Below are 25,498 nucleotides of genomic sequence, written 5' to 3'. Positions count from 1 at the left end.
AGATCCGAAGCCTCAATATTTTATCTTTACTTTGTTTTTTCTACAAATTATATGCATATGAAATTTTTTTTTTCTACAAATTGTATGAATATGAAATTTGGTACGAGTAATCTTCTCAATGGGACGCACCTAAAAAACATTAAAAATAATTTTTCGATAAAATATAATGATCAAAATACCCATTGAAACTTTCAAAGGTATTTTGATCATTTTATTTTATTGAGAATATTTTTTTATTTTTTTAGAAATGTGAGTATGAGAGGAGCGATGCCCAAAATTTGGTGTCAAAATATTTCATAGAAAAAATTTTAAAATAAAATTGTAGAGATGTGATATTTTAATGGGCCATCTCAATCATCCATTCAGAATGGACGGTTGGATAAGGGGAAGTACATAAATTATATGTTGTAGGGGAAACATAAAAAGCTTGGCCTTCTAAATATGCTTAATCACTTGTGCTGTTCAACCCAAAATAGGTGGATGGGCAATCTGGGTCTCTAAACCTTGGAATTGCCCAATTCACACCATATTTCTTGGCATGATTCTCACCAATCTAGATTACCAATCTGGCAGATCCAGAGCGATACAACTAGTGGCCAGTTCAACCAATAAGTCCAGTTTTTAAAACATTGGAGATGATTAAAATTCAAAAACTCATTTTCCCTCTAGAATCCATCGTAAGTTTGTGAACCCTCATACCTCATATATGGCTTTTCTTTTCCATAAGCGCACCCTCATTTAGGTGTGGTACCATGGCTTATGAGACTCCACGTTAACATTGGAAAAAGAAAAAAACAAGAAAAGAAAATAAAAGGCTCAGCAGTCTCTAAAGCAGACAATGACTACAAAACTTTGCCACCCTTCCCATCTCTCTGATGCATGGAAGCTGGTGAAACACATGGTGTGTGTATGTGTATGTGTGTGGGAGAGAGTGAGTGAGAGAGAGCTCCACCATCAAAAAAAAAAAAAAGGTAATGCCACCATATTGAAGTGATATTGTTAAGATATAATAGATGCCATACATACCCGCAAAGTTTTTTTAAAAAAATTGTGGGATAAGAAATTCATAAACTATGATCCTCTGATATCTCTCCAGTGAAAGGTAACAATACTCCGATGAACAGTAGGTCGCGGGCAGCAGGTGAAGAAGGTCATATAATCTTTTAGTTCAGCTTTTCTGTAGAAAGAAATGCTTCTATGTCAGAATTCCTACAGGATATTACAAAGGAACAAATGTGTTACTGCAGTAAAAGAGCAGTCATAAGTGTAGTACTTCTAACAGCCAGCACCTAAAAGCATACAACAATAAAAGGTTTTGTTTTATCATATAAAATTCGTTGATAAACTAAATTCAGCTTGAAGCATATCAATAACTCCTTTCTGGGACGGGGGTTAAAAGTTCTAAGGAAATATTTAACAATAATGGACAATCACAATTAACTCTCAAACATTGAAAACAATATATCATTACAAAGGATTGCACAATTATCAATATCAAATATCAGAATAATAAAAGAGTTCACAGAAATTAAAAAGCACTTCTATATTGCTCTTGGTCCTTTCAATAGTTAACATCCCAATAACAAATAATCTTTCAAGTGAATAATGGAAAAGATAAAACATAAATTATTGGTAAAGGGAGAAAGTTGCTAGTAGTTCGAGTATCAGAGGCAGGACAATTACTGTACTACCATCACCCATGTCAGTAATCAATAAACAGTCATTAAAGACTAAAAACAGCCCAAAGATCGTTACCAGATTTCTAGTTCCCTTGAGAGAAGATAGAAAATGCCCCACCCAAATGTCAATGAAGCAGGAGCATTACTTGTTCAACATTTTTTGTGAATGTTTAACAATTTCAAGCTCAGGATTACATGTTAGTACATCACATTTACCCACCTACCTAACCATCTACATTCCATGCCTAAGACATGCTCGCCCACTCACACGCTGTAAAACACCAATTGGTTTGGACATGTGGCAATCAAGAAATTGGTTTGGATATTGGTTCAGAAAAATAATATGTATCATAAAGTATCATACCATATAATAAGTATACATACAACTATCAAATGAGTTGTGTTACCTAGGGTATATCCTATTTTAATTGAAAATATATATAGAATTTCAGAAAATAAAAAATTTAAAATTTTCTTGTACTAAAAGTTCCATTTGTGATTACAAGCAGATTTCTAAATATTAGATCTCAAAAATACTCATCGATTTCTGAGAGAGTAGTAGTATAGTATGGCCCTGAGAGGAACATGTTATAAAAATTTCCAAAGAAAAAAAACTACAGCATTTATTACTATGTGAGGTGGCAAAAGTATATAACAAGTACACATACAACTATCAAGTGAGTTTGTATTCCCTCGAGTATATCCTATTTTGAATGAAATACAGAACCAACTATCAATTGAGTTTGTATTCTCTCGAGTATGTCCTATTTCAAATGAAATACAGATATTGAGTTTTCAGGAAATAAAAGTTCTAATTTTTGGCACCAAAGGTAACACATACAAATACATACAAAAGGTAAAATTTCTCTTAAAATATAAATCATATTTAGAATGAATTTGTCCTCTTATAGTTTTAAAAAATCAAAATTAAAAAATTATTAATAAATATAAATGATATTTAAATTGATAATCATGTCTTATAACTATAATTCAAAATAGGTAAAATTTTTATACTATTTTGGAATATACTTATTTTGATATTTCTAACCTATAATTATAAAGAAGCGGTTTGCATAAGGCAGAGGTTCTAAACGATCAAAGTAAATCGCACCTTCAAATAGTGTCGAGAAATGTAGTTTCAATACTGGAAATCTTTGTGATAGCCTTAAAATATATTTTCATCACTAATTATAAATTTTAAGCTTAAAAAATAGTGTAGATTGAGCAGATCTATGAAAACTTAGAAATCTTCAAAATTGATGGTCCAAAAATGCATTACAAGATCATTACTTCCAAAACTTGAAATCCATTTTTTCTCATGTCCATGCATCTTGAGGTCGAGACGATTAATTTGAGGATATTTGGGCATCAAAACAACCTCTTCTAGTGAAATTTTGAGGTGCGCTCTAATTTGATTGTTTAGAGCCTCGCACTTAAATAAACTTTTTCCTAATTATAATGCAAAATATGTATAGTTTATAATGCAAAATAGGTATAGTTTATAAGGAAAAAATAGGTACAAATATACTTTTAAAGTATATTTATATTAAAAAAATGGAGAGAGAAAGAGACAGAGAAAGAGGAGAAACATGGGAGGGTGAGAGAGAGGAAGAATTAATGTATCTGCATAAATAGGGAAGGGGGGGGCGAGAGAGAGAGAGAGAATGAAGAAACGTGAGAGGTACAGAGAGGGGAAGAGAAAATTGAGAGAGAGAGAGTTGAGAAGATGACGTAGAGGAAGAGTGTATGTATTTGGATACATATTGGGGGGGAGGAAGAGAGAGAGAGAGTTGAGGGGGGGAGAGAGGTGCAGAACTATGAGAGCGAGAGAGAGGAAGAGTTAATGTATTTGTATATATATAAGGGGGAGAGAGAGAGAATGGAGAAATGCGGAAGGGGTAGAGGAAAGATTTTCACCACCAAGAAGTTTATGGTGAGTAAGAATAGAGAGATGAAAGATAATTAAACAGGCTAAACCAGTATAGAGGAGTCTGCTAAAAAGAGAAGCCAATGGTAGAATTAGAAGAGGAGTCAACTGGTGAATCTAGATTCATAGTAAATCAACAAGAAAGGTTTACTATAAGGTAAGATAATCTTTATTTTCTCTCAACCCATGCTTTTATTTTGGCAAATAAACGCACCAGACTATACGATTTTCCATACTGCATTTTGCTTCAGCAACACACAAACATAGCGTGTGCATTTTGCTAGTATATATATATATACAAACAGACACACACACACGCACTCATATATTAATGCACAGAGAGAACCATATGAACATAAATGAATACAGACACGCTACATACCCACACGCTCACACACACACACACAGATACATGCAGATGATCTGGCCCAACAATCCAATGGTGGCTAGGCACTGTTGCATCATAAGATGGTGGGTGGGCACCCGATCGGAACATTCCACATCCATGTATCAGTTAGTTAGTCCTTATTTCTTCCTTAGCAGGAAGCACGCTAATGTACTCTTGACTTTTTGGATTCAAAATCCATCATTTTTAGGTCGGGGTAATTGTCATTAGTTCCAAGGGTAAACGCTCCCTAAAGAATGGGTTGACATTATGCTAAGATCTAACTTTAAAAAACAGAACGTTGTGCAAACATCAGTCCTGACAAGGGAAAGAAAAAAATTTACATGAAAATAAATAATTATTGGGTAATTATCGAAGTTCATAATAACAAAAGAACTTTAACATCCCAAGAAGGCAGGAGAAAAAAGTACCTGTGCAAAACTGAGTGACAAAATTACATCAACTGATGTCATGCCAGTATAATCAGAGCCATCCCGGAAACCATCATAACAATATATGGAAGTTTTCTCCAAATCTTTTCCTGTGAACATTAAATAGTGTAATAGATTCAGCATGAACACCAAATTTACCAGAGGAGAGCACTTCAAGTTGCCAAAGTTAAAGACTCGAAAGAAATGGGAAAATCCATGTAAAAACATATGGCTAATCACAGTGCTTGATGAAATAACACATAAACAAGTAACAACATCAGGCAATACTAATGGCATTGAATAAATAAATAATGGAATTGGCGGTCATGATCAACTGGAAATCCAAGTCATCACCAACTTTGGGGTAATCCAGCCCAAAAAGGATGGAAAATAAAAAATGTCCAAAATTTTTCAAAATCATTGAATCGGTGTTTAAATAAAACTGTTTATAAAACTCATCAAAATCTTTTTTTCTGAATCATTCAAAATTGGAAAAGAAAAGTTTGATCACTGATTCAAGCACTGAACTCAAAATTTTAGATCAAAATATACCCGAAAACATACTAAAACATGATTTGAAGATTATTTGATGATCTTTTGGGTCTGTTTTACTGAATCCAAATGCCAGATCTCATTTCAGTCCCAAAAAAACGCATTTCAAAGTTTCAAATTACAAATTTCAATCCAAAATAGCTCTTCTTGAGCCATTTCAGTCCCAAAAAATCATCATTAATATATTTGGATTCAGACACTGAATTGAATTATTTTTGACAATTTTCTTGAATCAGTTTGATTCAAAACACTATTTGAATTAGTTTTGAATCTGTTTGCAATGATCAGACTTGCCATCAGAGAGAAAACCCCAATTTTTACAAGACTTTCGATTTCCCAAAAATAGTGCTTGAATTCAATAAACAGAGGAATAAATATTGTAGACCCATGAAAATGACTGGATTCAAGTTTTTTTTCTAGAGTGAAATGGCTCAAAATGAGTTCAGGATGGACTAAACGACAGAATATGCAAAAGAAATTTGGGATAAAAACGTGTGATTCACTGCAGAAAACAGGGCAATTTCATGCAAACCAGGGCAAATCAGTGGTTCAAAGATATCAAGAACCAGTGACCACTTGGTCCTGAGTCAAATCAGGCGATTCCAATATAATTAAACGATTTTTCAGCTCACTCGCTCTCTCTCTTATGTGAAGCAAATTTGCCTTTCGAAGTTTCAAAGAAGGGCTATTCACCTTGAATACAACCTTGCCAACAATAACTGACAGGATCACATTGCTTCGCTTGGCCTGAAACAGTGACTCCAAATAAGTGTAATTTCAAAGAGTAAATTGTGAATGTTTAATTGGATTATGAGAAAACTTTCTCCATCTGTCACTCTTAATTGTGGTTGAGGAAAGTACACTACTTACAGCCACTGCATATGACACCAGCAGAGACTCTAAACTCTTGAGGAAGCAAATAAATGCTGCTACCTCAAACACAGAGATCAAAGCAAATGCTGGGAAATCATTCACCAGATGTTTGAATGATTTAGGGCTGCAAGATTTGTGTCACGATTAGTTCTTGCCAAAACAATGAAGATATGATGATATCAACCCACATATAAGTAAAGAGGCAACAAATGACAAACATATGAACACCATTACATGCACAATGCATTTCCATTTCTCATTTGATAGGTATATGAAACTACCGACACTTGCAAGTTTGAGAATAAGCCAGACTATAATACGCATTAGATTCCCTTGTTCTTTAGATTAAAGAGGCTAGAAAACAGAAATTTTTCCATTTCAATGCAGAACTCATCAAATAAAGGCTGATATTATTACATTACTCGCAGTTAAGAAAGAAGATAAATCATTTTTGGGTACAGTTGGATTCTCTGTCAACAGTTCTACTGTAAGTTAATACTACAAGACGTTCATAGCCAACTAGCAGTAAAAAATTCACTTTCGAAACAAAACTCATCAAGTCAACTGGACTTGGCCAGTTGCCGAGTTTTAAAACTGAGAAACCTGGCTGTACCCCAGTTGTTGTGCATGTCTGTGTATGTGCATGTATGCCTGCTTTGTCATATGAATTGAGTCAAGAGGTAGCCATAAAGTTTGACTCAGTGACCAACTAGGTATGAATTCCACTATAGATGCTTTTTTCCCCTAATGGTGTACAAGTTTTGAAAAACTTGCCCAAGTTTTTGGGAAATAAGTGTTTAGCACAGCAGTTCTTATACTTGACAATGACAGAATTGGCCAACTTTTTGGGTTTTGAACATCGGTCTATAAAGTTATAGCAAGATACAAACAGGCCTCTAAATTAATGTTTATAATAGTAAAAAGAGGTGATTAGTTAATAAGCACGCCTAACAAAAACAAGGTTAACAAATAGGTAAAATGAAAATCATTGGAGACTGATGTTTTCCATACAACCATCAACTTTCCAAATTATGTGAAATCCAGCACCCCTTGCTAGCGCAAGATATCTACACCACCAAGCTTATGAAGTTGTCTTCCCAATCAATCAAAATGGGGATTTTCTCTTATGCTGTCCTATGGTCAGATAACCTTTGCGGCAAATGTTCTTTGTACAAGTTGCTATGGACAAAGCTGCCTCAAGAAAATCAATTTTATTACTGCATTTCTATAAGCAATAGTTAATTATGCAGAAACTGCCTTGCAGGAGAGGAGTCCCACTGCCCTCCTAATCTTTGTCATTAAATTTTCCCACCTGTTATGTCTCTCCACTTCCACGTATTCGTTTGAGATACATGGAAGGTAATATTTTTTCTCGAAAAATTATCTCATTTTACTTGATTTATTATCTTTTTGTTCATATAAAAAACATCTATTCTGAAATTTGGTCCCAATTTGGAGGACCATTCCTCCGTGTGCAATTAAAAGACTACAATTCTTTCGAGACCATATAAACAACATTTTAGTGACCATCTATTGGATTTCTAAAGCCTGCAGCAGCTACTCCCATCCCACTTCCATCGCTGTGGCTGCTTCTGCATCAGCTGGTCCACTGCCTGTGGCAAAGTGGCTTTCTGAGCCTCATTTATTCTCATGAGCTCATCAATCTTCCAGAACTGGAAAGGCCATCTTGTGTCATTGAGAAATTGGTATATATCAAACCTATTATGTCCGGTGGATAACTCTCCAAATAATTAGATGATAGCGTGGTTGATGATAATCGGCACAAGATAACAGTCTTGACATCATCTTAGCAAGGACGGTACCATCCCAGCCCTTTTTTTTGTTAAACCAGTGTCTTCTACCCTTGCGATGGTGATCAGAACCTCAATCTTCACCCATCATTAATATAAGTACTAACTTTGGGACTGACCTCAATCTTCACCCATCATTAATATAAGTATTAACTTCGAGACTGACCTCAATCTTCACCCATCATTAATATAAGTGTTAACTTCGAGACTGACTCTTTCTTCTTCTTTTTTAAATGAATGCCTTAGGGACTAATTTTTGCCCTAAGCTTTTCCATCCATGGCCAGAAACCACAAAAACAAAAAGAATGTCTGACTTGACTGGCCAGAAGTCATGATGGATTCAAACAACGATAAAAGGGCCCGAAAAGGGCTGATGCCCTTTTAAATCTTTCAAGTAAAGAAGTTAAATTCTTCAGCCTCTTTAATGGAAGAGAAGGGAAGATGATATCGTTGCTCCTAGCTAGTCCCCATGAGCGGTCTCCAACATATGTAAGCCATGACATTGCACTTAACAGCCTAATGATGCTTCAGAAGTTCTTCTATTTTCTCCACAATTGTTTCTTGTTTTCTGCTCCTATTTTTAAGAAGCTTTCCAACTCCCCCCCCCCCCCCTCCCCCATTTCTTCCATTCTTGTATGTTTTTCTCCCCCTTTTGACCAGAGTCCTGTAGCACAAAAAACTTTCAGCTTTTGGAAAAGCTACACAAGGAATAAACCCCATAGAGGAAGGAGACCTGTGTTCCCCATAATGAACAAACATTCACCAATAGAGAGGCCAGGACACTAATGGCCAGTGAAGAACACACGCACGGCAGGTACCCAGCCCTGAGAGACAAGCTTGTGAAACAGGAGGAACATGAACAGCTCAACAGTTAACCCCCAAAAGCAGAATCAGAAATCTAATAACATATTTTGTTATGTTTTATTTTCACTTTACTCTGATTATGTTCACTTTCTAGCTAGGTCTTTTTCTTCTTTTCTGTGTTTCTCTCTTCTTCTTTTCCCCTCTTGTTTTTCTTCTCTTTTGCTCTCAAACTCACTGCAAGTCTCTCTGCTTCTACTCTACCACTTTCCCACTTCATGCTTCTGGGTTTCAGCCCAACTACAACTTTTCTCCTCTCTTCTAATGAAGACCTTATATATAAACCTTTGAACTTTGATCGGTACACTCTTTATTGAATAACAAGCTACAAGATGGGGGTCAGCAATCTATTATATATAAAATGCCATATAGGTTCGGGTAATAGTAATAAATTTCCACAAAATGTTATGTACATTATATAATTATTATTATTAGTACCACATGCGTAACAAGTTAATGGAAACGCTCTCACAGGTACATGCTATTTAGGGTAAAATACTATGCAAGATATAGTAATGAACTACAATTTTGTGGATCTAACCTTTTCAACTTAGCATCAACCTCTAGAAAATAAAGATTTGTCAATTTTAAATTAAAAATATTACTTAACAAGTCTTTTACCTCAAGACGTAAAATATACAATATGATCCCTCGGGACCATATTAAGAAAGCAAACTTTACCCTTTCTCACTTGAACAGAAGCATTAAATAGGAAAGATATGACCAAATGTCATCCCACTATAATGTTTTATCCAACTCACCTATGTATTTAAACTAAATGACCATATAACGCTTTGACCCTATAAAATCCATATCATTAATAAAATATTCCATTAATTTTAAAATTACTTTAAAAGAAGCACTTTATAGAATATAAATTTGAATTGGACCGTGAAACATCAAATCTATTTTGAAGGTTTGATAGTCATATAAAAGACTATATTTTTGAAAAAATCATAATTAGAATAATTCCATTTTATGAGGACAATTTTAAAATATCAACTTCTTAAATGTTTAAATGATAAATCTAATTCAATTAATGGTAATTGATAAATCTAATTTAGTTTATCATTAATTATAAGTTAAAATTTGTCATAGAGCAAATTATTTAATTAAATAATTAAAATCATAGGAAACTAATGTTAATATCCTTTTATTTTAGCACTATTTAATTAATGTCCTTAAATTTTTCCAATTTTATGTATAAATCCCTTTCTTAATTGCTTCAAAATTGCAAGTACAAGAAATAGATTACGTTTTTTTAAAGATAAATATCCAAGAGAGAGACCATACGTCTTAAATGCATAAGAGAGAGAGACAGAGAGAAATCATTTAGAAGAGAGAGAGTGTGTGCCTCTTGAATGCACTGAAGAGAGATTACATATCTTTTAAATGCATCAATGAGCGTGAGAGATATTACGTCCGTCTTTTTTCAAATAAAGAGAGAGAGAGAGAGAGAGAGAGAGAGAGAGATTGCATGAGAGAGAATACGTATTTTTTTTAAGATAAATACCCAACAAAGAGAGAGAGAGACAGCCTGTGAGCATAAAAAGGAGAAGAAAGAAGCAAAACAAAGAGAGAAAGGGGGTGAAGAGAGAGTCTAAAGCAAAAGAGGTTCATTAGAAAAATCCAATGACACAGCTCATAAAAATTAGAAGAATAAAAAAGATCAATCAAATTGAAGGAAATTGGAAAGAGAAAACTTAGACAATTAGGTATTTTCAAATATTTATTGATGTACTTTTATGGAAGAATGACAACTTAGGGTTTGTCTTTTAATGAGGGATTTCAAAGATAGAAAGTATTTTGTTAGATGCAGTCTTTTTGTGATTATCGAGATTTTTGTTTCTCTCACTTACAGACTTTTATTTTATTATAAGTAGTTTTTTAATGAAATATAATCGTCAAATTAATAGGATATTCAATTTAGGGTTTTTCTATGAGATAGAGGCTTTAGGAAAGCTCTTAAACTACATCATAATCTAACGAAAATACAGCTTATGATAAATTAGGTTTATATTTGAATTTAGTATTTTTTTTGGAGTATACTTGTTTTTAGTAGCCGTTTCTCTTAATTTAAAGTTTTTGCTTTAGGATATGACTTTGAAATTAGCAGTGTTTTTCAAAAATTATGGTTTTTGGCTTTTCTCGCTCTCACTTGCACTTTTTATGCATACTAACAAAATGCACATGGGTTGCACCAAAGTTAGCAAGTCGGGGACATTGAATAAATTGGCGCACTCGTTTTTATTTTAAAAAGTCGGCTAAAAAAATCAGATAAAAAATACGGATTGGAAAAAATACTTCATGTCAAGATATCGCCAATATATCGTACTAGGCTCAAAAAATCGGAGTAAAAAAATCGAATAAGTTAAAATGATAGAAATTTTGAAATTCTAAAAAATAAAAATTATGTCAAAGCCATCAATACTAATCCATCATAAAAACTTTACTAGACTAATATAATTAAGCCAATTAATTTAGATAACTCATGACTTTCATCCAATCATCTAATATTTAATTTAGATGCTCTATTATTTTGAGCCAATTTAAACCTAAAAGTCAATTTTTCGTCATTCCCAACTCTCTCTCTCTAAAACCTATTTTATGCATTTGCAGATGCCCCATTTGTTCATTGTTGAATTTCCTTTCTCTCTCCTACATGTGCTACACAAATTCAAATAGAGGCAAAACCTGATTTACTGTGGTTCCAACCATAGTTAGCAATTCGGCGACTAATCGCCGAATCTTTCAAAAATCATCGAATTTTTGGAAAACTTTTTAAATGCCGTTTGTTTTTTAAAAGTTCATCAAAAAAACGCGTTTCTTCATAATACCGTTAAAAACGCGTTTTTTATGAGGAACGGAAAAAAAAAAAGGGACCAAAAAACGTTTTTTTTTTTTTACTTGTAATTTTTTTTAGAAAGAGAAACACCTTTTTTCCTATTTTGTGTAATTTCTAAAAGAACATAATATTTTCCACCAAAAAAAATCCAAACGAAAATTTTTATCCCCAATAGATTTATGTATTATTAGGATTTTGGGTTTATTATCTTAGGGTTTATGCTATGTTCTTCTTCTTCTTCTTCACAGCCACATTTTCATATTGTAGTAATGATTTTTCTTTTCTTTTTCTTTTTAACTTCAACATGATGATATTTTAGTAGTTCTTGTGCAAAAAAAATACTGTTTACATGTAAATCATTGTTTAAAGGAAATTATTGTGTAAAGAAAATCATATAAATGCAAAAACTAGATTTTTGTGAGCAGATTTTCTTATGGAAGTCATTGGATAAGTAGGCTGCCTCAGTTGAGATGCATGAGTAACTGGAGCCTCCAAATTTTGTTGTTGAGTGTTCCTCTATTTACAGGCGAGCGATTTCTTCTGCCTTTTCAAATTTTGTTGTTGAGTGTTTCTTCTGCCCTTTCTTCTACCCTGCAAAACCTTTGTGCAGCATGATTTCAATGCTTCCGTTGCCTCATCCTCAACGGCCGTCATTGTGTGAGCTGAGTGAAGAGAGAGTAAGAGAGAGAATATCTACCCAATGAAAACTATAAGCAGTGAATGGAAGGGTTGGAACTACACTGAATCTGGTTTTGCCTCTGTTTGAATTTGTGAACATGCAGGAGAGAGAAAGAGAGAAAGGAGATCCAACAATGAACAAATGGGACATCTGCAAATGCATAAAATAGGTTTTAGAGAGAGAGAGTTGGGAATAACGGAAAATTGACTTTTAGGGTTAAATTGGCTCAAAATAACAGAGCATCTAAATTAAATATTGGATGACTGGGTGAGAGTCAAGAGTCATCTAAATTAATTGACTTAATTATATTAGTCTAGAGTCGGGAATGATGGAAAATTGACTTTTAGGGTTAAATTGGCTCAAAATAACATAGCATCTAAATTAAATATTGGATGATTGGATGAGAGTCATAAGTCATCTAAATTAATTGACTTAATTATATTAGTCTAGTAAAGTTTTTATGGATGGATTAGTTATTGATGGCTTTAACATAATTTTTATATTTTAGAATTTCAAAATTTCTAACATTTTAACTTATCCGATTTTTTGAGCCTAGTCCAATATATTGGAGATATCTTTACATGAAGTATTTTTGCCGATTCATATTTTTTATCCGATTTTTTCATCGAGTTTTTAAAACAAAAACGATTTTTTCCCGATTTATTCAAAGTCCCCCCGACTTGCTAACTATGGTTCCAACCCTTCCATTCACTGCTTATAGCTTTCATTGAGTAGATATTCTCTCTCTCACTCTCTCTTCACTCAGTTCACACCATGATGGCCGTTGAGGATGAGGCAGTGGAAGCATTGAAATCATGCTGCACAAGGTTTTTGCAAGGCAGAAGAAACACTCAACAAAAAAATTTGAAAGGGAAGAAGAAATCGCTCGCATGTAAATAGGAACACTCAACAACAAAATTTGGAGGCTCCGGTTACTCATGCATCTCAAATGAGGCAGCTTAGTTATCCAATGGCTTCCATAAGAACATCTGCCCACAGAAATCGAGTTTTTGCATCTATATGATTTCCTTTACACAATGATTTGCATGTAAACAGTATTTTCTTTGCACAATAACTACTGAAATATGCATTGTGTTGAAGTTAAAAAGAAAAAGAACAAAAAAATCATACCTTCAATCTGAAAATGTGGATGTGAAGAAGAAAAACATAGCACAAACCCTAAGATAATAAACCCTAAATCCTAACAATACATAAATCTATTGCGGATAAAAATTTCCATTGTCAGATTTTTTTTTTACGGAAATAATATGTTCTTTTAGAAATTACACAAACTAGGAAAAAAGTTGTTTCTCTTTCTAAAAAAAATTACAAGTAAAAAAAAAAGCACATTTTTTTGGTCCCTTATTTTCATTCCTCATAAAAAACGCATTTTTAACGGTATTATGAAAAAAACATGTTTTTTTGACAAACTTTTCAAAAAAAGGCATTTAAAACATTTTCCAAAAATTCGTCGATTTTTTGAAAAATTTAACGATTAGTCGTCGAATTGCTACTATGGGTTGTACAATTGTAGAAGCAAAATACATTATTATTCGTATAGTATAATAATTAAAATTATTAGTTTCAAAGACATACTCCAAACATAAAAACTCTAATTTAAGAGAAAAGCCTACTTGAAGTTCAAAGATAAACCTAAATATTTTAAATCTCTCATAAACTGCAATTTTTGCAAGATTATGATGGCATTTAAAAGCTTTATTGAAGCCTCCATCTCATTAAAAAAAAACCTTAAATTGAACACCCTAATAATTTGACTATCTTCCATTAAAAAACTCATTCTTAATTTGGCGATTATCTTCCAAAGCATTCTTTCAAACCTTCAAAGAAAATCCACATCAGATAGCACAATAAGCACTAACTCAAAATGAAATTGAGAATCGAAAAGTAAAACCTACTAATTTCAACATATATACATAAAACATTCATAGAGAGAGAGAGAGAAGCCAATAACCATAATTTCTGAAAAAACATTTGTCAATTTCAAAGGCATGTCCTAAACCAAGGACTCTAATATAGGGGAAAAGCCTATTTCAAAAAATCATATTCCAAAATCCAAAAGTAAAACCTATTAATTTCAACATGTATGCATAAAACATTCATAGAGAGAGTCAGTGAGAGTGAGAGAGAGAGAGAAAAGCCAAGAACTATAATTTCTGGAAAAAAAATTGTCAATTTCAAAGACATACCCTAAACCAAGAACTCTAATTTAAAAGAAAAGCCTAATTCAAAAATTATATTCCAAAATAAGTGCTAAATTCAAATATAAGCCTAAATATTGTAAATCTCTCATAAGCTGTAATTTTGCCAAGATTATGACGTAGTTTAAAAGCTTTACTAAAGCCTCTATCTCATATAAAAACCTTAAATTGAACACCCAATTAATTTGATGACAAAAAACAATATACTCTATGGGGCAAAATGTTGGGAGGACAAAAAACAATATACTCATAGAATGAGTGTAACGGAAATGAGGATGTTTAGATATATGAGTGGCAAGAAAAGAAGGGATAGAATTTGCAATGAATCTATTCGAGAGAATTTAGGCATGACACCAATAGGCGATAAAATGAGAGAGAGTAGACTTAGGTGGGCTGGCCATGTGTGCTAGTTCAATTGGAAGGACCGAAAAGGGTAAAGGGTAGGCCCAAAAGGACGTGGTTGGAAGTAGTTCGAAAAGATATGGGGACTTATAGCCTCACTGAGGATATGGCCTTTAATAGAGCAGAATGGAGAACCAGGATTCATGTAGCCGACCCCAACTAATTGGAAAAAAGCTAAAATTATGATGATGATGATATGGGTTAGTTGAATAAAACATTATAGTGGGATGATTTTTGGTGACATCATGCCTATTTAATTCCCCCATTCAAGTGAGAAAGTAAAGCTTGCTTTCTTAATATGGTCCCGAGGGATCATATTGTATATTTATACCTTGAGAGTTGAGATAAAAGACTTGTTAAGTCATTTTTAATTTAAAACTAACAAATCTCTATTTTCTGGAGGTTGATGCTAAGCTTGGAAGGTTGGGACTTCAAAATTGTAGTCTTTAATATCTATTGCATAATGTTTTAGCATGTACCTGAGGAAGTGTTTCCGTAAACTTGTTACACACATGGTAATAATAATAAATACTATATAATATACATTACATTTTTGAGGAATTTATGACTATTATCCAAACCCTGAAACTGTTAACGCATTTGTTGCATGCCACATGGCATCCAAGCCATGTGGCGTTTTATATATAATAGATATGTTGAAATTGATAGGTTTTACTTTTCGATTCGTAATTTCATTTTCAGATATTGCTTATTGTGCTATCTAATGTGGATTTTCTCCAAAGGATTGAAATAATGCTTTGGAAGATAATCACCAAATTCAGAATGACCTTTTAAATGAACATAATCGTCAAATTAATAGGGTGTTCAATTTAAGGTTTTTTTATGAGATAGAGGCCTTACTAAAGCTTTCAATCAACATCATAATCTTGCAAAAATTACAGTTTATGAGAGATAAGAGTAGGATCGGTTCAGGATTCGCCAAACCACCCTATAGTGGAAGCTCCCTGGGGTTAGGATCGGTGTCTGTACAATGAATAAGACAAGGAGCAAGATCCTTAGGTGTATGGGAGCGACATCCGATGTCAATGGGTTCAATATTTTGACTAGCAGGAATCTAAGCTCCACTATACAAAAAAATGAGGTTGTAAGTAGAGCTAGTACGAGTTCCCTTGGTCAAGGAATTGAGGTTTAAGTATGTCATATAACATGGTTCCTCATGTTGTAATATCAAGATTCTTAAAGTATAAGAATCAAGGTCCTCAGTTGATTGGCCACGAGATCCACAACTGCCATTTACCAAGGATCCCTTATCAAGTGCCCCCTACCCTTAATAATGGATTTATTTATTTTTGTGTGAATAACAATGGATTAATTATGTAGCTCTATAAGTCAGTCTTTCTTATAACCACTACATCTTCAGGCTATGACACCAGTTTGGTATGCACCATTCCCTTTGAGGTCCCGGCAACCCAAAATCCAACCATTCAAGAATCATCTTCTTCGAATGTAGTCTCCGCTGCTTCCATTGTTTCTTAAAGGCTGGCTCTCCGAAAGAGCAAGAGAACAAGATGAACTACTCTCTCTCTCTCTCTCTCTCTCTCTCTCTCTGACTGATGTAAAAGAAGCTTTTTAAAGCTTGAAATGAAAGCAAATATTCTCATTTCACAACTGTAATCAAATTTAAGACTCTAAAACAATAGGACATCATAAATATAAGATTTTAAATGAAATATATATTTTCACAACTAAGAGGGATGGCTTCCACAATAGGGACTTAATAAAAAAATGAATCAATCTAGACTATGCCTAGTTCAAATTAAGAACAAAAAATAATCGAACTTTGTGCTATGCGCAAAAGGGATTGCATTTTAACATCATGGGACTTATGATTCCTAAATAATGGGAACTTTGGACAATAGCAATCTCTAACTTGGTATCATTCGCTAATGAAAGTAGAACCCACAAACATGGAACCCAGGATTTTAATATACCAATACCTTGGACCATGGTTCATGGGAGCAGGGATCTATTTCAAAATGGAACTGGATTCCACTGATGGATGGAACATGGTCCCTTTTTTTAGGAGAGAGATCCCAAAATCGAAAAAACGAGATCCCTACAAGATCCTTGCATGAATGGTGGGATCGAGGTTTCGAAGCGGGACTGTCACCCTACCCACAAGGTTCCCTTAACTATGGAATAGAATTTTCAGACATAGGCTTCTTGCATGAATGGTGAGATCGAGGTTCCGAAGCGGGACTGTCACCCTAACCACAAGGTTCCCTTAACTATGGAATAGGATTTTCAGACATAGGCTTTTCTCCTAAATTAGAGTTTTTTGGTATGGGGTATGTCTTTGAAATTAATAATTTATATTTTATACTCGAATAATAATAATGTATTTTGCTTCTAAAATACACGTGCAACACACGGGCATTTTTGCTAGTTTTCATAATTCACAAACTTAGTATCCTATTGTCCCTCTTATATGAACAAACAAAGAGAAACAAAGAAATGGAGGGTTCTATTAAAATATGCACATTTGCGATACTAACTTGGGAAGTTCTGACCTTCCAATCAATTAAAGCATTCTTTTCGCAAGGTTTTGGCTTGCTATGAACACGTCTTCATATAATGAGTATCATTGTTAGCAAATAGTGATGCTAATGCAGCTACGATAAATAAGAATTCTGATTATTATTGATTTAAAAAAAAATCAGATAGACTTAACTGACCTGTACAGAAGTAAATGAATCATTACAGGTAATGCCATGATTACTCTTTGGATTGCCGCAAATAAAACAGCTGACTCTGACAAATGGGCTCCCATTTTGTCTAAACTGAAGCAGACAAGAGGAAAACAAGCTTCTAAGTACTAGAAATGCAGGTAACAAAAGAGGCATGCCATTAATTCATTCATTCATTCAACAGACAAACAGACCAGCAACAATAGAGGGAAAGTATACCACAATCCAATGCAAAATCATACTCCATTAGATCAACTATCCCATGAAATGCCAGATAGTGATAGAGAGAGTAGGAGCCATCATAAGAAACCATGATCCCACTGGTGAGTCCCACTCTCTTCAACACAGTGCTGACCCGTTTGGATTACGCTATACTTTCTTAATAACAAAATGCCCCACATTTTTAATTTTGATATATTCTCCCTCACCATGAGCTCTTCTTTGACACAATTAGAACATGTAGAGCATACAGAACTCTCATACACAAGGGTTTTCCTCATTTAAACTCCATTTAAAACAATGTTTCCGTACTGTTCATAACTTAAAATTAACAGGACGCAACAAACTAATTAATTAAGACGAATGCATGTTACAATGAGGATAACCACGTAAATACATGAGCACGAAAGCAAAATATCAGATGAATATGCAAACTATTGGCTGATAAAGTACGTCGGAAGCAAACTAATTTGAGGAATGCAAGTTACACAATGGAAAATGAAATACCAAGTCAACACATCATTCACTTATCATAACTAGTGAAAGATCAAAGCCACTGAACTTTCACTCCAGAAAATTATAGTAATCTCGGTGAATTATGAGATCATCTCGAATCATACGTGTCAAGAATGGTGGGATTAAGAAGGATTAAGTTACCCAAAAAAAAGAAGGATTAAATGCATGTATTAATAGGATTAAGTAGGATTATATGCATGTATTTCATTTGTAAAGTATATGGAAAAATTCATACTATTTCCATTTCATGTATCTTTCATTGAAATAAATTATAGCTTTTTTTCTATTTCTTTTTTTTGAGTAAATGAACGAAATCATAGTGTAAAATTGTGTTATGTGGAACATAGTCAAGAGGACAATATTGTAAGATGAGCATATATCCAGAGGTGATGGAGGGCAAAATTATTCTCATTTCTAATTTTTAATTTTTATTCAATTTTGAAGGATAGCTATTATAATTTTAGTTTTAGAGTTTATTTCTAGGGTTTTTTAGTTTTTTAGAGATTCTAGGATTTTTATTATTTTATTTTATTTTTATGAGTACTTTTCACAATTACTATTAATGAGTATTTTTCCCAAGAGTAAAACTATCATTACAAAAAAAAATTTGAACCTTTGGCATTACAAAAATTTCAAGTTTAAGTTAGGATATATTGGTCAATGCATTATTTGTTTGGACACTTTTTGTACTTGGAACATCAAATTATACTATATAAGAGGCGTGTGGGACCTTGAGGGGGGGGGGGATTCCACATGATTTTTAAAAATTAAAAGAGAGAAAAACTTAGGCTTTTGGAACCCTAGCTTCAAGTATGGAGAAGAGACCCTAGGTTTCTTTCAATTATGCTTGTGTTTGGCTTTGTTTCTTGTTAATTTTACTATTCTCTTAAATTTTTCCTATATCAAATTGGTATCAGAGCCCACGATCCATGCAGATAGTACTGTAAAGTCAATTTTTGTGCCCTAGATCAACAACAAAGCCTAGATCTTGTTGATTTCAACAGGCTTTTGTTGATCATCTGCCTAGGATTTGTGATTTTGGCGATCCCATGGTGGAAAGAAGGGGTCGTGCAAGGGGGATTTCGTAGATCCGCTCTATGATCCAAGAGATAAGAGAATTGTAGAACATGAAAGACAAGTTCAGCAACTGATGCAGCTGTTCGCAAGCCTCAATAATGGGCAAGACGGTAATCTCTAAGCCCAAGAGGATCTCGAGTACAAACCTTTCACTTTCATGCTCCATGTGTGGAGTCGAGTGTCAAAGATAGTGACAAAAGACCTAAACGTTGGAAACATCTAAGGTTTTCAATTTGAAGGAAAAGATTCTTGATTTTGACATAGATTACATCGAAAATCAGCAAGTTGTAGATTGAGATTCACCACCAATTTTTGATATATACTCAGATGAACTACAAGATTGCTCCGATCTATGATAAGGATCAAGATGCTTATTAAGAGATTTTGGAAGAGGGTGAAGAATATGGGGAGAAGACAGGAGGAGTACTGATCCAAATCATGGCCTTTAAAGATCTCATTAATATTAAAGAGGTGGAACATTTAAAAGATTTAGGGCATCGATATCAGAGTAGTGCAGTGGAAGCATGGTCGACTCAGAATCTGCAAATTGTGGCCATGTATTCAAACAGTAATGAACTAAATGTCAAGAAAGCCTCTAAATACCAAAAAATTGAAGTTAAGAGTATCTAACATGGTTTTTAATGAGAGTCAATAATAGCAGAATTTGATAAATTTACATCTCCTCAATATCTATATATGAGGATCCGTTTCTTAATAAATTCTTTTTATCATGAATAATACTTAAGAAACGGACGATTGAAAAAGGTGGTTTTGACACTGAATTCATCGTAGCACACTTCAAAACTCAAGTACAAGTTTTCTCCAATCAGAGGCGAATAAAAACGGGCAAAATTATTCATATTTTGCATTTTTATTCAATTTCGAATGATGTATATTATAGTTTTAGTTTTAGAATTTACTTCTAGGGTTTTTACTTTTTTAGGGATTCTAGGATTTTTATTTTTATTTTATTTACTTAATGAATAGTAATTGAATGACTATTCATGAGTACTGATACTGTTCACAGTGGTAAAACTGTTATTGTGAAATTTAAGTTTAAGTTAGGATATATGCGCCAATGTATTATTTGTTTGGATACTTTTTGTACTTGAAACATTAAATTATAATATATATCAGGTGTGTAGGACCTTGAGGAGGCAATTCCACATGATTTTTTAATTGAAAGAGAGAAAAGCTTAGGCTTTTAGAATCCTAGAGTAGGGTATGGAGAAGCAACCCCAGATTTATTTGAATTATGCTTTTGTTTGGCTTTGTTTCTTACTGATTTTATTGTACCCTCAAAACTTTCCTGCATCAAGAGGAGACCGGAAATGAAAAGATTTTCTTTTGTTTGAGAGGTTCCATGACAGCTAAAGAAAACCATACAAGAGAATAGGAAGGAAATTGAAAAAGGACATAAACAAGAAACAAAAGAGAGAATAAAATATCTAGAAGTAAATATAAGAATATATCTATTACTAAATTTAATTATATGCAAGAAAAAAAACAAACCAAATGCTCAAGATAGTTAGGATTTCACTTTTGGGGAAAAGGTTATCAAATAAAATCATTAAATTAAAATGTTTCAGACAAAATAAACATTAATTGAGAAAAAAACTAAGAGGATCAGATGTTAGGAGTTAGATTTATACAAACATAACAGGAAAAGATAGGAACAAATGCACTATGGTTATGTCAGAAATTGATGACTAATTGTTTTTCTTTTAATGGGTTTATTCACAATTATCAAGGTAAGTTGACCAATATTGGGCTCAAAATATTTTTCTCTCCTCACAACAGTTTCCATAATGATCTTTACAAATCAATCGATTTACCAAGTGTGGAGTATAGATTGCACCAAACAAAATGCAGCAACGAGTAGAAAAATTTTATAGGAAAAAGACGTATACCCCCTCTCTATAATTAAAATCCCAAATAACCCTAAGGTCTCCTTACCTTTTTCGTTGTCCAAATTACAACATTTACCATTTTCCTTTTTTCTAGCAACCAATCATATAAATGGAATTTGAGATGCCTCTTTTAACTAACTTGTAAGGGTCACAAGATGAGAAAGAGAGCTAAGCGTTCATGGGAGGTTGGGAGAGAGGGAGATAGGAAAGGGTTCACAGGTTAGGAAGAAAGAGAGAGAGGGGAAGCTTTTCTAGGGCTTGAAAGATGGGGTCATTAAAAAACTTAAAAGTATAAATGTTGTAATTTGGACAATGAAAATGGTGCAGAGGGGGTTAAAACGCCTTTTATTATAACTAGGAGGGGGTCCATGAGCTTTCCATGGACCTGAGGGTTTATTTGAATTATAATTACAAAGAGGGTGATATATGTCTTTTTTCCTTGAAGGTTGGGTCTGAGTTTGGTGGCATTAGGTAAATGCTAAGAACTATTTGAGCATAGCAAATTTGTCAACATTTTTTATTCTTTTTGCTATATACAAAGCAGAGCTTGAACCAAATTGTCCATTTTGTGACATGGATTGTCTAGCTATTCGTTTAGTACACAATCTCTCTCCCACAAGAAGAAGCTTCAGTTTATGTGTAATTGTACTTCCACTAAAGACTGCATTCAAGGCGCAACATTCTTGACCCATGTTTTATATATACATGCCTAATTCTTGTCTACACATATCACTTCCCCCCATTACTAATTCCTACTACAGTTCTGAGACAAGATTTGGGCATTAAAATAAAAGATAGTGGTGTCAAGTATGTGGCCACACTGGGGAGATACTGTAAATCTCCTTGTAAAATATATAGGTCTGCCTCTTTCTGTTGGGCCACCTATAAAATGGTAATTGGATCCTATGATTGATCAAGTAGCTAAGAAATTAGAACAGTCATTCTAGGAGACCATATCCTGTTATTAGTTTGTGAATCTCATAATTTTTAATATATTAAAAATGTATTTGTTCTACTTACAAATAAATTTACTCGAACAAAATTTGAGAGTAATAAATAATATACTAAAGATATTTTTCCAGGAAATGAATAATATAACAGAGACATTTATTTCATTTTACAATGTACATGATAACATTTCTTCACATAACCCCCACATTTCAATTTAAATAAATTTTAAAAAAAGAGTATGAGGTAGCAAGATCAATTAAATAAAGAAATATAGAGAAAAAAGATAGAGAGAGATGGAAATACAAATCTTATGAAAAGGTGATGAGTCAAAATCCCTTGACCATTTATGACAAAAGTTGGACCTGCCATTACCTTCATTAAATGTGATTTTGAGAGAATTGAATTTAAAATTCTCTTTTTACTATTGCAGATTTAAGATTCCCTTTGAAAAGTTTGCGGAACAAGACTTTGAATAATTATACCCATCAATCATGATGTAAATCCTAATTTTTTAATTAGTAAAAACTACGTGATCATGCTGAAAAGGAAAGCGCATGCATCAGCCACTTGTCAAAGGTAAATTTATGCGAGTTGAGAATGTCTCCATTACAAGCATAAGCATCAGGCCTCTCTGAGTTACTAAACATTATATCAAGGAAATCTGATGAACTCCAAAAAACCCACTTGTACATGGGAAAAGTTTATCAAGCATGCTGAATTAAGGTCCCAAAAACTATGCAATTATAAGTAATTTAAACTTAAGTACTTGAACTTTACGAAGGATAGAACTGTGAAAAAGATACAGACACTCTTCCTACATGTAAATACATAGATACATCATACAAGAAAGCAGGCAAACACACATATTACATTTTTAAATAAGAAAGATGAAAATAAAAAGGCCTTTGCATCTTAGAGATCAGAGACTATCGATAACAATAACAACGCAACCAAATGAGAGTGCAGAACTCACAAACCTGTTACTAATGCTAAGCAATCCAGCCACACCGAGCATCAAGAGGCTTCCTTCTTCCTTTCTAAGGGCAAGGAATGGCTGAAATAATGGACTTGAAGCAAACCTACAAAATAGTTCTTAGATAAGTGATTCAACCTCTTTCTACAATTGGTCCTCAAGCTAACAATCCAAACCATCAGAAACATAATAACCTAGTAAGCAACCACAATATTATCCAAAGAGAAAATGAAAAAACCCATAACTCTGGAAAAAAAACAATTTATCAGAAAAATAGAAAATATGAAACAAATATATGATTAGAATGCAGAATATCGTATTGAAAAACTATAAGAACATTCTATAACAAGATATTCCATACCTATTGTATAAAGTTCAAATGACAAAATTCCACTGAAAACTACAAACCCATATAAAGTAAAAAACCAAAAGGTGAACACTATCATTACTCTTGTATTATCTTATATATATATATATATATATATATATCAATAGAAACCAATAATAGGAAATTTATCAAAGAAATGAAACTTAAGAACCAACATTAATCCAAAAATAAATAATAAAACCAAAAGAAACCAAAAAGTAGAAGATTACAAATATAAAAGTTAAATGACAAGAGTCACCATAAGAAATACTGCAATATCAGCCTAATTCTAAACTGAAGTTCCCTAACTCCTTTGATAATCATGAGAACATACTGAGGAATCCGTTGATAGATTCAAAATTAGAGTATAAGGAGGGAGAAAAAAAAGGTCCAGAAGACAAATCAGAATTCCTATGCCAACGATCCTATCACGCAATAGGCCCACATTTACACTAAATCTGAAATGCTAAAATTTGCAAACATAAAATCACAATGCAAGGGAATGGGCTCTACAGAAATCTCCGAGAGTTAAAAAAGCTAACTTAGATTTCAAAAGAAACACAATTCCTTAGCAAAACTCATTAAATAAAAACAAGGTAGTGCTTGAGAGTTACAACCACCACCATGAAAAAGGATTCCCACAATAAAAATAACTTAAGAAAACCAAATGATAAACTCATGATCCATTTTATGAGTTTTACAATAAAGGCATCATAAGACCTAAATGCAAAAAAAATAGAAAAGATATGACCAATTACACATGTTAACGATCACACCAAATTCAAGAAAGGAAAAATGCTGACCAATTGTGCATGAAAGAAAGAATTTCTAGGGCACCTAATTACCTCGAAAATACCTTCTTGTTAAGCGATGAAGTAACATCTCCATTAGACATGAGCTCAGGCAAACCCTCTCCTCTAGCTCTCTTCGAATCTGAAGGCTCCCCATGCTTCTCCAAAGCCAACAAATACCCACCAATTGTAACAACACCAACACCCACCATACCAGCATGGCTTGGAACCTCACCCATAAGAAGAAAACCAGTGAGCAAAAGCATTACAGGGGTGAAAGCAAGGTAGGGCACTGTAACTGAAATGGGTGATATTTGTAGGGATTTTTGATACATGTAACCCGCCATTACTTTAAGACCAGAACTCAGAACAAGGATTCTCAGAAAATGGCGATCTGGGTTTGAAAGAAGAGGTGGAAGAGAAGGCCATGAAGAGGAAGCTAGGGCACAAAGGAGAACAGAGTCGAGAAGAGCGACTAGGGCAAGGAGCTCGATGGGGTTGAAGTTATTGGCTGCCCATTTTCTCGAAAGGTCGATGCAGCTATGGGCTAGGGCAGCCCCAGCCGCGTAGCAGAGACCCTCTGCTTTCATGGCCGGAAAACCTCCAGTTTTGCAGGAAAAAACACCATTTTTGCCGGAGAAACCAGGAGAATCGTCCTAGTAACTGGGTTCATGGTCGGAAAAATGACATTTTTCCGGGAAAACCCATGGGGAGAGACGGAGAAACCGGCATCACGGAAAAACCCCGCCTTCTCGTTGGAAAAAAAACATGAGAGAAATAGCAAGAGAGACAGGGTGCAGGCGGTTCCAGCCAAATTAGACACCAAAACCGCAGGGACAATAAGCAAAAAACGCCGGAGAAGTCAGAAGACTCGCCGGAAAGCCAGAAAGTCGTCCGTATAGAGAGAAGGCGCCGGCAGAGAGAGAGAGAGAGAGAGAGGGAGAGTTGAAGCGTGAAGGAAGTACGACGGTTGAAGAGTTGGGGCGGGTAACGTCTTCCTTGGGTCTTGAATTCTCAGAAAGAATTTGTCAGGATGAAAAATGACTATAATACCCTTATATTCCTTTATATTTATTTTCTATATCTAAGAAGGTACTTTGTTGGGGGTAATTGTTGGTGTGACGGTAAAAAACTCGAGTAATCAGTGCAAGCGTTAATTTGAATCTTAATAGTGATTACTTTTACTTTGTGTATAAGCCAAAAAATTGAAGACCGTTTCCAACTCACCCCTCTCCCCCCCGAGCCTTTGCTTAGGCAGGACCAACATGAGGGCCTTACAAAGGTTACAACCCTTAAAGAAGCACCAGGTTACAGGTTACAGC

At 33.9% G+C, this 25,498-nt stretch overlaps 1 protein-coding gene across 8 annotated transcripts; it reads right to left on the bottom strand.

Moving 5' to 3' along the window:
* Window positions 1-985: 985 nt before the first annotated feature.
* LOC18433034 (uncharacterized) lies at window positions 986-25,141 on the bottom strand. Of its 8 annotated transcripts, none has more exons than XM_088867865.1 (7): window positions 24,231-25,141; window positions 23,023-23,124; window positions 17,361-17,465; window positions 5,845-5,971; window positions 5,668-5,721; window positions 4,423-4,532; window positions 986-1,209 (listed from the first exon to the last, which is right to left on the bottom strand). In XM_088867865.1, exons 1-6 carry the CDS (start codon window positions 24,764-24,766, stop codon window positions 4,461-4,463), a joined length of 996 nt encoding a protein of 331 aa, XP_088723991.1. In that variant the 5' UTR covers window positions 24,767-25,141; the 3' UTR covers window positions 986-1,209; window positions 4,423-4,460. The 8 variants fall into 8 exon arrangements, 5 of the variants coding, with proteins under 5 accessions (XP_088723991.1, XP_011622910.1, XP_088723993.1 ...); XM_011624608.3 differs by having other exon boundaries at window positions 986-1,177; XM_088867867.1 differs by having other exon boundaries at window positions 986-1,177; window positions 24,242-25,141.
* Window positions 25,142-25,498: the final 357 nt, after the last annotated feature.

The sequence above is a fragment of the Amborella trichopoda genome, chromosome 5 (assembly GCF_054954075.1).
Source record: "Amborella trichopoda isolate Santa Cruz 75 chromosome 5, AtrichopodaSantaCruz75HAP2 v2.0, whole genome shotgun sequence".
Lineage (NCBI taxonomy): Eukaryota > Viridiplantae > Streptophyta > Magnoliopsida > Amborellales > Amborellaceae > Amborella > Amborella trichopoda.
Note: the sequence above shows the minus strand (reverse complement) of the source record. Positions and strands in the feature narration are given on the sequence as shown.